This window comes from Panicum hallii, chromosome 5 (genome assembly GCF_002211085.1).
Source record: "Panicum hallii strain FIL2 chromosome 5, PHallii_v3.1, whole genome shotgun sequence".
Lineage (NCBI taxonomy): Eukaryota > Viridiplantae > Streptophyta > Magnoliopsida > Poales > Poaceae > Panicum > Panicum hallii.
The window spans coordinates 6,476,316-6,489,407 of NC_038046.1; the positions used below are offsets into that span (position 1 = coordinate 6,476,316).

The 13,092-nt window shown below is 47.0% G+C and overlaps 1 protein-coding gene across 1 annotated transcript; it reads left to right on the top strand.

The window, feature by feature from the left end:
- The first annotated feature begins 334 nt into the window (after window positions 1-334).
- Window positions 335-10,453, top strand: LOC112891800 (protein RETICULATA-RELATED 5, chloroplastic-like). Its single transcript, XM_025958759.1, has 12 exons — window positions 335-1,305; window positions 1,503-1,712; window positions 1,814-2,074; window positions 3,129-3,215; window positions 4,133-4,195; window positions 5,595-6,334; window positions 6,871-7,000; window positions 7,332-7,862; window positions 8,107-8,214; window positions 8,333-8,878; window positions 9,072-9,194; window positions 9,859-10,453. The coding sequence occupies exons 1-12, from the start codon at window positions 400-402 to the stop codon at window positions 10,018-10,020; spliced, it is 3,867 nt and encodes a 1,288-aa protein (XP_025814544.1). The 5' UTR covers window positions 335-399; the 3' UTR covers window positions 10,021-10,453.
- The last annotated feature ends 2,639 nt before the right edge of the window (window positions 10,454-13,092 follow it).

A 13,092-nucleotide genomic window follows, 5' to 3' on the forward strand; every position in this document is an offset into this window, starting at 1 on the left:
AATCAGGGGCAGCTTTTATGCAAACTTACTTTTGTTAGTGAGTTGAAGATTCTGTGTATGTTCTCTCTGTAGAAGTGTAGATCATCCTTCTACTTATTCAGAAGTTCTGAACTCTGTTCTTTCAAAAAAAAAAAAGAGAAGAAGTTCTGAACTCTGTTGTTTTAGCTGCAGCACTGGGCAACTCTATAGTCTCTAGTAGTGGCCAGTGGACGCAGTTGCAGAGTCAAATGAAAGAGATGAGCTGGCCCACCTGCCATTGAGTGCACAGCACGAAACGGTTTCGCTTTCGCTTACGCGGACGCGCGGCGAATCACGGCGCTCACCTCCCTCCTTCCCCCGACTTGACTCCGCCGCGGATTCCCCGCCAGATCTCGTTCCTCCCCCAACCCTAACCACCTCATGGCCACCGAGCCCTTGTCCCCGGGGAAGTCCCCCGCCGCCGATGACCTCGAAACCCTACCCCTGGACTCCTCCTCCAGTGTCGCGGCCACGACCGACCCCTTGCTCCGCCCGCCTCCTTCCCCCTCGTCCCCCACCTCCTCTCCCACCGCCGGCGCGAACCACGGCCCGTTCGTGGACGACGATGAGGAGGAGGACGATGTGGATGGCGTCACTCCAGCGCCCGCTCCCCGCACCGCGGCGGCCGCGACGTCCCGCGAGGCGTCCCCGGTGTTCGCTGAGATCACGGTCTCCGAGCCTAGGAAGCACGCGGAGCCCGCCACCGGAGCCGTGGGCGTCATTCCCGGCTCGGCCAGCTACGTGTCCTACCTCGTCGCCACCCGGGCGTCCGACGGCGGCGAGTTCCGCGTGCGGCGGCGCTTCCGCGACGTCGTGGCGCTCGCCGATCGCCTCGCGGAGGCCCACCGCGGCCTCTTCGTCCCCGCGCGGCCCGACAAGAGCATAGTAGAGGGGCAGGTTATGCAGCGGCACGACTTCGTGAACCAGCGGTGCGTCACGATCCAGCGCTACCTCCGCCGCCTCGCCGCGCACCCCGTCGTCGGCCGCAGCGCCGACCTCCACGCCTTTCTCACCGAGCCTAGCGGCATCCCCACTTCAGATGGCGAGTCGCCTAGGTGGAGCCCCGCGATGAGTGCTGCCACGTCCATGGCTGCTGCTGCTCCAGCAACGCCTACGAAGAGTGGAAGGGATTTCTTTGGGGTGTTAAAGGATCTGAAGCAGACAGTGACGAACGGGTGGGTGGCTGTGAGGCCGCCTCCAGTGGAGGAGGAGACTGACACCAGGTACCTTGCGCACAAAGCCAAGCTTGAGGACTTGGAGCAGCATCTGGTGACAGCATCTCAGCAGGTAACTGAGCATTTCTGCAATATTTAGCTCGCATGCTTTGTCACTCTAGTTGTTCTGCATAGTTGATGTCGTTGTCGTTGCGATTAAATTATGATTGCTTGTTTGGAGAAGCGTACATTTTGTGCATCATAAGTTTTCAGTACTGTGTACTAGTGCAAAGTAAACCAGCTAATCTGCTAACGGTGCATCATTTGTAGGCAGAGGTGCTTGTCAAATCTTATGACGATCTTAGAGCAACAACAGGTCTCTTGGGAATGTCATTAATCAAACTGGCCAAGTTTGAAAAGGAGAAGGCTACGTGTGATTCTCAGAAAAGACGAGCTGCTGATATCAGTAATTTTGCAAATGCTGTTGTTAGAGTTAGCAGGTCGCACACAAAATTAAATGCTGAAATTGTAAACCATCTGGTAAGTGGGGTTACTTAAGTAAAGGAATATTTGTTTGGTCATATGCTGTTAGGATAATTGTTTTTTTCATTTTCATTTTGATATATTCTATGTTTTTGCAGGGCATTATCCACGAATACATGGAGACAATGGCTGCTGTTCATAATGCATTTGCTGATCGTTCCAGCGCTTTGCTTTGTGTGCAAAATTTGTCTGCGGATCTATATTTCCTGCATACCCGGGCGGAGAAACTTGAAACTGTATCATCAAGAGGAATGGATCAGGAGAGATCAAGGTATCAAAAGATAGAAGAGCTGAAAGAAACAATAAGAGCTACGGAAGATACAAAAACACGTGCACTAAAAGAGTTGGAACATATCAAGGTAATTCATCCAAACATATCAAATAAAGGAAGTGTATATTTCGTGTGTTATCCTTACGATAACTAGCTCACGAGTGTTTGGTGTTACTATTCAAAATTGTTCTTTTGTTAGTCGCATAGGAAATTCTTATACGTTCTGGAGACAAATTCAATTGCCATACGGTAATAACTTAAAACAGGCCCACATGCATTATTCTCTATTTTGGAAGGAGCAATAGTCTGGAACTCTGGATACCTAATATGATCATAGTCTATTCGGTTTGCAGTACAATAGAGATATTGTTTAGGTTCTATTGTAACACAGTACCTACACTAGCTTATTTACTATATCTGGACCATCCGTTTAATCAGTATGATTAAAGCTATTTATTATAGTTGTTTGTTCTACGGAAATTCTCAGTGGGCACTTCTTTTGACAAACTCTAGTTAACATTATTCCAAGTTAAGCTCACAAAAATCGGAATGAATTTGGAGCTGCGTTACTGAAGCATGGGGATAGCAGCTGATATTTTGCTAAATAACCAGGAGTTCAGATTGTCTGTTTCTAACTATCATCATGTTTGAGCTGTGGTTGAACATATCGAGAATTTGAGAGTACATGTTTTGTTAGCAAAGTTTCTATGTATGAATTGACCTCAATATATAAAGGCAGCTTACTGCGATAAACTGATTGCAAGGACAAGTGTGACTTAGGTATGCTAGGTTATGTATTGGAACCTGTCAACAAGATTTCTTCAAGATGAACCATGTAGTCAGTACTTCCTTTAAAGTATTAGACAGCGCTAGAGGTTTCTATTCAACCCTGAGAATAAGGTTGCATCCATTTCAGGTGAATACAAAAAATACTGGGATGCATAGCAACATCTACATTTAGATTTCACCTCACAGTCAAGAACACTGTTTTGCCCCTTTGCAGTGTTATTGAATCATAGTTGCAATTCTTGGAAGTGCTTGGGATATGGTTACACTGTTGAATTTGAAATCCCAAATCGTTTGCATTACAATTTGTCACGGAGTATTCGCGGCATTTTTAATTTTATTTTCTGATAATGCAGGAAAACAACATAACTGAAATTAAAAGATTTAACAAGAAAAGACGCCATGATTTGGTGGAGATGCTGAAAGGTTTTGTATCAGATCAGGTATAAACTCTCAACTTCATTACACTGCTTCTTCTTTTTCTTGTGCTGGGGGGTGGGGGGGGGGGTGTTGCAGTGGGCACTAAATTTTTGATTTATTTCTTAAGTAATTCAAAATTCTAAGTTATAGTCCAAGAAGCAGTATGCTGCAATTCTTACTGTAAATTGCACCTCCAAAGTTGATAACAGTAACTACTGTTATTTCACCAAAAGGGAAAGAAAAAAAACATGATGCTAAATGCTAGCTGTATGCATCCACTGTAAGTTGTGTTTTACAAGATGCAGAGGTCCTTCCATTGCTGTTGAAAAAGGGGTAATGTCATGTGAATTGCTTGTGTTTGTGTGGATGGCAGATTTAATGGTTTGCTGTGCTTATTTTATCACATTCTGTGTAATTCTCTACATGTTTCGTGATAATAATATCATGAGGCTTCTGTATGCAAAAGTACATTGGAAGAAATAATCTTTTAATCTTCATTATCATTTGAGGGGAACAGCCAGGCTGCAGAACTTGAAACCTTCCAGTGTAGTCTCTATTGGCAGATATACTGGGAAACCTTCCAGTGAAGACTTGCAAGACCATTTGAATTACCTAGATTTAGTGTCTGTCTGTGCATGGTAGATAACATCTAAGTTCTAATCGATCTCCCATAGACAATCATCACCAAATCAAATTCGTTGCCCATTTGACTCAATACGACGCACATTGTGACCATTTTAGTCCTTTTGACAATGGTATAAAATTTTTCTGTAATATATGTGCACAATTCCCCGTTTGGGGAACCTTTGAATCTCCTCTCCTTTTTTTTCCTGCAAAACACCCACATAAATAGGTGGCATCAAAGATGCATCTGAAATTGACCATGGAAAGCTATTGAAATTTGGATTGCTGATTTCCTTTTTCCTGTTGCTGTGTTCAGGCTGCATATTCAGACCATTTTGCTAGTGTATGGACAAAGGTAGCAGAAGATACAAAAGGATATGCGAACAGAACCAATTGAAGTAGGATGTACATATACAGGTGAAACCGAGCTGTTATTCTGCAGCATGAACAGGGACTACACAAATGAGAATCATGTGATGACTGTTTAGGCTTGTACGCAGACAGGATCACTCTTTCCATTCCCGAAGGGACGCATGTCGGAGGATTTTTCTAGGGATCTGTATCGCCAGTTGTGCACCTGAAAATTTAAAGGAAGCACAGCACAACCATTTTCCCTGGTCTATTTTTCTCAACCTGGGCTTCATGTATTGCTGAGTTTTTTTTCCCTGTATATTTACACGGCACCAGTTGGGTGAATTTGCTGCCTCCCGAGATAACCAGATACATGAGATTTTGTCTTCCTGAGCTGATGCTCGCTTGTACTTACATCATTTTTTTCTTATTTCTTTCTACAATACCCTCATTTGTTGTTTCTTTTTACCATTGAATCAATTTTTTTTTGCTGCGGAACAACTGACTTTTCTTTTGTTGATTTTTTAGTAGATTCAATTATGTTCTGTAAAATCCATGGCTCCGATATCGGCCTGAAAGGTATTGTTGACGTGCAAGGCTAAAACTCGATGCTATTGTGGCCTGGTGCTGGTGGGTCTATGAAGAATCACGATTAGCCAAGGCACAGAAGGCCACGCCTGTGCAAGAAAGGCGAGCCACTCGTCCTGCAACAAGCTGACTGTACATGCTCGTGAGCTGGTGGTTGGGCTGGCACCTTGGTGCCCCTTTTGGGGCCACCGGCTTCGACACCACTGCCTATCCTCTCCACGTTTGTATCTTCTTGTCCCGTGCGTCTCGAGCCTGTAACTTCTGATTTCTTCCTCGCTTCCGAGCTCTTCCCAAGCTCACAAGCTACAAATCCCACCACAAATGGAAACAACGACAGCGACCGAACGATGATGCCGTTCGAGCCCTGCCGTGCAAAGCCAACACGATCTGCGCCACAAGAAATTCCCCAAAAATCTAAGGCGCGGCTGTGCTGACTGCTGGAGGCTGGAGCTCGCTGTTGTGTCGCCTGAGCAAACGCAAACGGATCTAGAGTCCATTTGGGATAGCTTCTTTTAAGTGCAGAAAAAAGAACTTCACACGAAGTTGTGCTAAAGTTGTAGAAGCTAGAAATCGTAGGTTCGTCTAACTTCTTGCATGTCCATATTTTACCAAATAATTTTAAAAATAGTTTCTGCTTCAACAAAAAAGCTACTTCAGAAACGGTTTTAGGGGAAGCTGAAGTTATACCAAATGGAATCTTAGTCGCTGGTGAAAACTCACATTTCTGAGTATCCACCAGTGACAGCTAAATGAAATGCCCGCCGTAGGTTAGGCTCCTTCAGGCTGATGAATTTGGATTTGATAACAAATTTGATAGGAACATGCTTCATCTGCCCTGACTACTGTTGAAGGGCAAAACAACCGGGACTACGAAGAGTCTTCTATTACCAACCACCACAAGCTGCTCCGTCTCTCTGAGGCCCTCCATTTCACCCCCATCACCGGGCACCGGCGCGGGGGCGGCGCGCGCCTCCGGCAGCGGCGGGAGAATGCTGCCGCACGCGCCTTCCCGAGCCCCGGGGGCCTTCAGGTTCAAACCCCACCTCCCCGCCAGGCCGCCGCTCCTCGCCTCCACCTCCACCCCCGCCTCCGCCTCGGCCTCCTCGCGCGGCAGCCTCTGCGTCGCCGCCGCCACCACGCGCCGCAACCTCCTCGTCCTCGTCCCCTCGCTGGTCGCGGCGTCCACCATCCTCCAGTCCCTCCCGCTCGCGGCCTCCGCCGAGGCAGGCGATGAAAAGCCGGCGCCGGCGCCGGCGCCCGCTGCTCCGGCCCCGCCCCCGCCCCCGCCTCCCGCGGACGAGCCGGCGCTGTCGAGGGTCTACGACGCCACGGTCATCGGGGAGCCGCAGGCCGTGGGGAAGGACGCGCGGCGGAGGGTGTGGGAGAAGCTGATGGCGGCCCGGGTGGTGTACCTCGGCGAGGCCGAGCTCGTGCCCGACCGCGACGACAGGGTGCTCGAGCTCGAGATCGTCAGGAAGCTGGCAGCCGGCTGTGCTGAGGCCGGGAGGAGTATCTCGCTCGCGTTCGAGGCCTTCCCCTGCGACCTCCAGGAGCAGCTCAACCGGTTTATGGACGGGAGGTTGTTGCAGTACCCCTTTTTTTGCTGTTTATGACAAGTATATACTAGCTGTTAGCTGTGCTATAATTTTATGATAAGTGTATAGCAGCTCAACTTAGAGGATGAATTGCTTGCCGTGATGTGCTATAATTTTGTGTTTAGAGATACCAAGTTTTGACGTGTTAAGTTCAATTGCAAGTTGTGTTATAGATGCTCATTATTTGCCCTTGGTTTTCATAGATGTAGAGAAATAGGATAGGAGAATAGCTTCTGGCAAGAGGTAAAACCGTTTCTTTGCTAGAAGAGCTAAAAATGTCTTGCAAGTTGTATAACTGATACTCTTTATTTTGTCCTCAAGGGTTTACTAGAATTTGCTGTACCGACTAGACTACTGTTTTGACTATGCGGATTTCCAAACATGATAAGCTGAACCAAAATCCTATGTTAATTCTCTTTTGCTTATGTTTGTTTTATCTTTTCAGGCATGGAAAGCGAAATTTATAAGCCTTCGAATACTTATTGTGGATGATCTTGTAACAATTATTTGCCTTATGCAGAATCGATGGCAACACCTTAAGGCTTTATACATCTCACTGGGCACCAGAGCGATGGCAGGAGTATGAACCTCTTTTGAATTACTGCCGTGATAATGGAATAAAGCTTGTTGCCTGTGGAACTCCACTTGAGGTAATTTATAATTGATTTTCACATGGTCCCCAGCAAAATTGTATGTGATTCAGGCATTTGAATCATCATTAATCTTGTCATTTATACTTCTGAATTGTGACTGTTGACATCATAAAAATTGTGATAATTTGAAAATGATTTACATTGTTCTAATGGGCAAGCGTTTTCTCATACCATGTATTCTGATTTGCCTGCTTAAGCACCTCTGTTACATGCTTTATTGAGCCCTTCCCTAGTAAATCTCTTACCTGATGTATATTTAATATGTAAACTTGGCTTCCTCTACTCTCTACATTATTTGGTGAAATTATCTAGTGCTTTTCTTGACTAGGTGATAAGAACTGTCCAAGCGGAAGGAATTAGAGGCCTTTCAAAAGCTCAAAGAAAGCTGTATGCTCCTCCAGCTGGCTCAGGCTTCATTTCTGGCTTTACATCCATCTCAGGCCGATCATTGATAGACAAGATTTCATCATCTCGTGGTTCACCTTTTGGTCCAAGCTCATATTTATCAGCACAGGCAAGAGTAGTTGATGATTATACCATGTCCCAAACAATAATGAAAGAAATTACTAATGGCGATCCTTCAGGGATGCTCATTGTTGTAACTGGTGCCAGTCATGTTGTGTACGGGCCACGAGGAATTGGTGTTCCTGCTAGGATATCTAAAAAGATGCAGAAGAAAAATCAAGTTGTGATACTTCTTGATCCTGAGAGACAAAGTATAAGGAGAGAAGGTGAAATTCCTGTGGCTGATTTCTTATGGTACTCTGCTGCCAAGCCATGCAGCCGAAATTGCTTTGATCGTGCTGAAATTGCTAGAGTTATGAATGCTGCTGGTAGGAGGCGCGAAGCTTTACCCCAGGTAATCACAAGCTCTAGAATATGTTGAGTGGTCTTTGTCCTATATATCTCTTGATTAGTGTAATATGTTGGGAATAGTTATTAATCTAAAGGCAAATACAAACAGTACTGAAATTGTTGTGCATGCACTAAAGAAACAGAAAATGATTGTTAGTATGATAATTCTTTCTAAGGCTGCTTGCTATGATAAGTTGTTATATTTTCTTATGTTGGAGCTGACAGAACTTTCTGTATTTTTATGACAGGATCTTCAGAAAGGAATAGATCTTGGTGTAGTTTCTCCTGAGATATTGCAAAACTTTTTTGACCTTGAAAAATACCCTGTTATGGCTGAATTGATTCACCGATTCCAAGTAAGAAGCTCCTGTACTCTATCTCTCACTCTTTCCCTTTCTAGGAATGGTTAGGGATGCTGGTGTGATAATAGGCATGGTTAAATTGTTGAAACTCAAAACTGGCCATTTTCTGCAGGGTTTCCGTGAAAGGTTGCTGGCAGATCCCAAGTTTCTGCATAGATTAGCTATTGAGGAGGGCATATCAATAACTACAACTCTTCTAGCGCAATATGAAAAACGGAAGGGACGGTTTTTTGAAGAGATCGACTATGTTCTCACTGATACAATTAGAGGTTCTGTTGTTGACTTCTTTACAGTATGGCTTCCTGCCCCTACTATTTCACTCTTATCTTTTGCCGACGATGGTTCTGGTGAGAGCTTGGAGCTTCTGAAAGGACTTTTAGGGACATTGCCAGATAACGCGTTTCAAAAGGGTATTGTAGGGCAGAATTGGAGCATTAACCAGAGATTTGCATCAGTGCTTATGGGTGGTATTAAACTTGCCGGTGTTGGATTCATTTCTAGTATTGGAGCTGGAGTTGCTTCTGATGTCTTATATGGTGCTCGTCAAATTCTAAAACCTTCTGCAAGTATGGAAGTGGGGCGCAAAAGATCTCCAATTTGGAAAGCAGCAACTGTTTATAGTTGCTTCCTTGGAACGTCAGCGAACCTGCGATATCAGGTAGTTTGGCGAGAGCATCTCTCTGTATACATAAATGGTGGTTGGTTATGAAGAGCTATTTTGTCATTTTGGATGCATAGATCAGGGCGCATGCTAGCTATGGTTAAAATGTGTTGCTATTATTTACAAGTAAATGCAGCTTATCATTCTCCATTTTTCAGTGTTAACGTTTTCCAATATAAACATGTTTCAGGTCATAGCTGGTCTGATTGAGCATCGGCTAGGAGAGGATCTGATGGCCCACTATAACCAGCCACTTCTTGCTAATTTATTATCCTTTGTTTCAAGGATAATTAATTCATACTGGGGAACACAGGTTTGCCACTTCTGGACTTTACATTGAGCCGTTAATGTTTTGGTATTTAATTTGCATTCTCAAGATGGCTGGCACAAACAAGTTTTCTAGGGAGACCTCCAGTTCCAATTAATTGATGGTTGACTACTTGACTCCCTACTTAGGCCGTGTTTGTTTTCAGTTGCGGATTGTTGATTGCACCTTGTAGGCTGTTACAATCTCCAAGCTGAAACAAACAGGTCCCAGATTGTAACAATCCACAGGCCAGATTGTCACAACCCAACAATCTCCAATAATCCACAATCTGCAAAGCTAAAACTAACTGGGCCTTAATTGGCGTTCCAATTTGTAGGCATAATTAGTTGTCGAAATACTCCTAACTAAGACTGTTCGATGGGAGGCAACTCAGTCCTCAAACGTTCCTAGCCTGTTCAAACGTATTGCATGAATTTCAGCATTTCTGATCTTAGGCTGATCCTGGTGTACTTGAGGTAAAGTAAGCCATCAGTATTCATTACAGCTGAGTAATTTATTTTCTTGATAAATTCTATTGAATATCTTTAGGGAAGGAAACCAAAACCTTACAATAAAAGGATCTGATTTCTCTAGTCCCGAACTCCATTAGACATATTGCATGGTTGCACTTGCACTACGTTTTGCTTTACTGACACCATGTTTCTTGCAGCAATGGATCGATCTTGCACGGGCTACAGGTGTGCAAAGCACTAAGAAAGAGTTACCTTCTACTGAGGTTTCAAGCTCAACTGAAATGCCACTCCTAGAATGTGGCACAACAGATGTACAGAATGTGGATGACAGCAACAACCAATCAAATGACTTGACGTAGTCATCTCACGATGGCCTAATTTGGTGTGGCCATACAACACACAGAGCAGCTCCTTCTGTAACAAAACGTATACATTGCAGCCGTACAGGCATAGAGATGAGAAGTCTTCTTAGAGCAAGATTGAAGCTTAGCCATTTCATGATCTGAAGCGACAAATCTGAAATTCTGAAGAGCAAAGCTTTGAAGACTGTCACACCATTGTGATCAGAAAGCTGTTTTTACACCCTTATGGGGCGAATACTGTTTGTACATTCGCAGAGGAGACAATCGAGGAATTTTGAAACCTGTACAGCATCTTACACGTGAAATTCAACCCAAGAACAATCATGGGTATTGGCATTTGGCAAGGATCAGAATTGTCGTCTCTGATAACCTTGTATGCACTTGAATTCAGAGTGCATATAAACTTTTCCTGGCTGAACGGATTGTACCACGGTCTGATGTCTCCTGTGGTATTGCTTATGGCGTAATCAGTAACCAGTCCCGATGCACTAACAGTTTTCCACCTTTGCCTTCCCAACGCCTGCGAGCTATGGCTAATAAAGGCTCATCTCACATGACGAATTCAGAGTTGCCTTTTCTTCCTCCTAACCGCATATGTGGAGCAATGCGCTTATCAATTTATCATGCTCCCGCCCGTCTCTTCAAAATAGAAAGAACATGGGAAGAAGAGTGCGCGCTGCGTACGGATACAGATGGCTGATGGTGCGTCGAGAATCAGATCACTGTATGCTCAGAGTCTCAGACAACAAGAACGATGCTCCTACCAAATGGGGGCATCTACCCCCTCGTGCGTAGGTTCTACCTGTTCCTTCAGATACGCCGCCAGGAATCCATCAGACCGCCACGCCCGTGCAACCAAAGAAAGGCACCCGTGCAGTGGCCTGGTGGCGCTGCCGCACGAATCCAGTTCCCAAGTCTCATCAACCATCAAACGCAGCGCTGCTTCCTTCCTTTCTTCTTTATCAAGAACCTAAATATGCTGTCCCACACCCTCACTGACCCCGTCCCTGGACCACTGAAAAAAACATATCCAAAGCCAAAACAGTAGCAGCCAGAGATCCAGGGGCATTGCAAGAGGGCCGGGCCTTATCGCTTGAGAGGAAAAATTGGGAAAGATGAAAGAACTGTGCATCTCCTCTGCCTGTTACTCGTGAACAGATACTGCATCACGGTCGTTTCGCAAGATGCACCACGCACGGTGCAGGGCGGAACAATTTTATAGGCCAAGATACTCCGAATCCGTCACATGACAAGCCCCACGGCCAGCTAGGCCGCCAGAGACGGTGGCCACTGGCCACACGCCGCTGTTACGTACAGTAGAGTACAGTGGAGTGTACAGGCGCACAGCCAATCCACTGACGCCTTCACATCTCGCCAGGTTGGTCGCTGCCACATGTAGCCCATAGCCCGGCCCCGATCGAGCAGTCTTCTCCGCGAGACGCGGGGCAGAACGGATAGATAGAATAGTGCCCGCCTCCCTGGCGCAAATGGTGGATTCCCACGGTCCATGGAGTATTCTGAATTCTGATGACGGCTGGATGCGGAGGCGGAGACGAGTAGACGACGGGTGGATTTGATCTTGAACACCGTGCCTGATATTCTGGCGGGTGACGACGACGAGGACGAGGCGGTCGGTGCCGGTACGGTGGCGGTTGGATGCACCTCCGAGTCCGAGCCCGCACGAAGCTTCGTCGCGGCTTCGTCGTCCCCTCCAGCCCTCCCCCGGCATCTCCAGCGATTTGGAGCTGCCCGCGTGCACGTGCAGGCGCGCCGGCTCGCCGGCGGGTCCACCTGTCACTCACGGCCTCGCCTGCGCCGGCCTGACTGACAGACAGGTAGCGAGGCGGGCGGGTGACGAATCGGTCAGGTCACCGGGTTTAAGGTTTTCCACAGTCCACACGGCGATCGCTGATCTGGGGATTCCCCGGCTGCCAACTGCGCTGCACGTTGCTAGCACTTGGCTGCATCCAGCGGAGTAGCGGGACGGGGAATCCTTGACCGGCGGCGAGCGAGCGAGCGCCTGCGGGAGCCGCTCGTACGGATGCGCGCGGGTGCCGCACGGATGGGCATGGGCCGGACGAGCAAGTGGCAAGGCGGGCGGGGCGAGCGCGTGCGCGTCGCGGCGGTGCTCAAACTTGATGGACGCCACGGGCGTCTGCAGGGCAGGCAACATGGTGGGGCGGGGCTAGTTGTCCAGTGGCGCCGCAGCGGTGCACGGCACTGCACGCGTTCGGCGCTGAGCCGATGAGTATGTGTATTCGAGTCACGAGAAAACCATGCAATTCCGTACAATATATGAACATACACCATCTGTCCTTCAATATACTACCTCCATCTAAAAAAATACAGCTCCCATTTTCTAAGAAATCAAACAATTTTAAATTTGATCAAATTTATATTAAAAATTACTAACATTCTTTTTAGGCCCCCTTGGAAGTCCGTCTCCCCAGCCCGCTCGCGCTCCGGCAAATCCTACAGCACGTGAGCTCCCCACGGGTGGGGAACGGGTGAGAGAGCGCGCGGGCCGGAGGAGATGGACTTTCAAAGGGCCCGGCTTACTGGTTGGCAAGTGGTGTCAGGTTGGATGCCTGCCGGCTTGGAGGGTAATTTGCACGGTTCTATCTGTTGGAGATGTAGAAAATCTGGTTTCTTATACGAGGGATCAAAAATGGACGATCGTGATATTATCATGATACTTTAGAATTGGAAAACGGACTATACCCTAAACGTAAACAGCTAGACTGACTTGTGCCTTCGCGTTCCTTTCCTTGCAAGCATCTTTTCACGAACAAAACAAATCTACGTGAACATTAATTCAGCTATTATTGCACACGAACCTAACTCCATGACTACGCTAAACCAGTCGTCCCGTACCTCGGTTCCAGACACAGCCTGGTACGGTGCCACGGTGGTAGCCGCATCTCATCACCCTTATCTTGAAGCAAAATCAAGCCGATGCATCGGACCACGGCACGTCAGCACTACCCGCGCACGCATGCGCCACTCCACTGGAGCTACCAGCTCTTTCGTACGCGACACGAGTGTGCCGGGCCCCGGACGTGCCGTCCA

Bases quoted from the DNA above. Each gene is read 5' to 3' on its own strand.
- LOC112891800 (XM_025958759.1), top strand. From the start codon at position 400: ATGGCCACCGAGCCCTTGTCCCCGGGGAAGTCCCCCGCCGCCGATGAC. The intron at 2,075-3,128 runs GTAATTCATCCA...CTGATAATGCAG, and splicing joins AAGAGTTGGAACATATCAAG to GAAAACAACATAACTGAAAT. The intron at 3,216-4,132 runs GTATAAACTCTC...TGCTGTGTTCAG, and splicing joins AAGGTTTTGTATCAGATCAG to GCTGCATATTCAGACCATTT.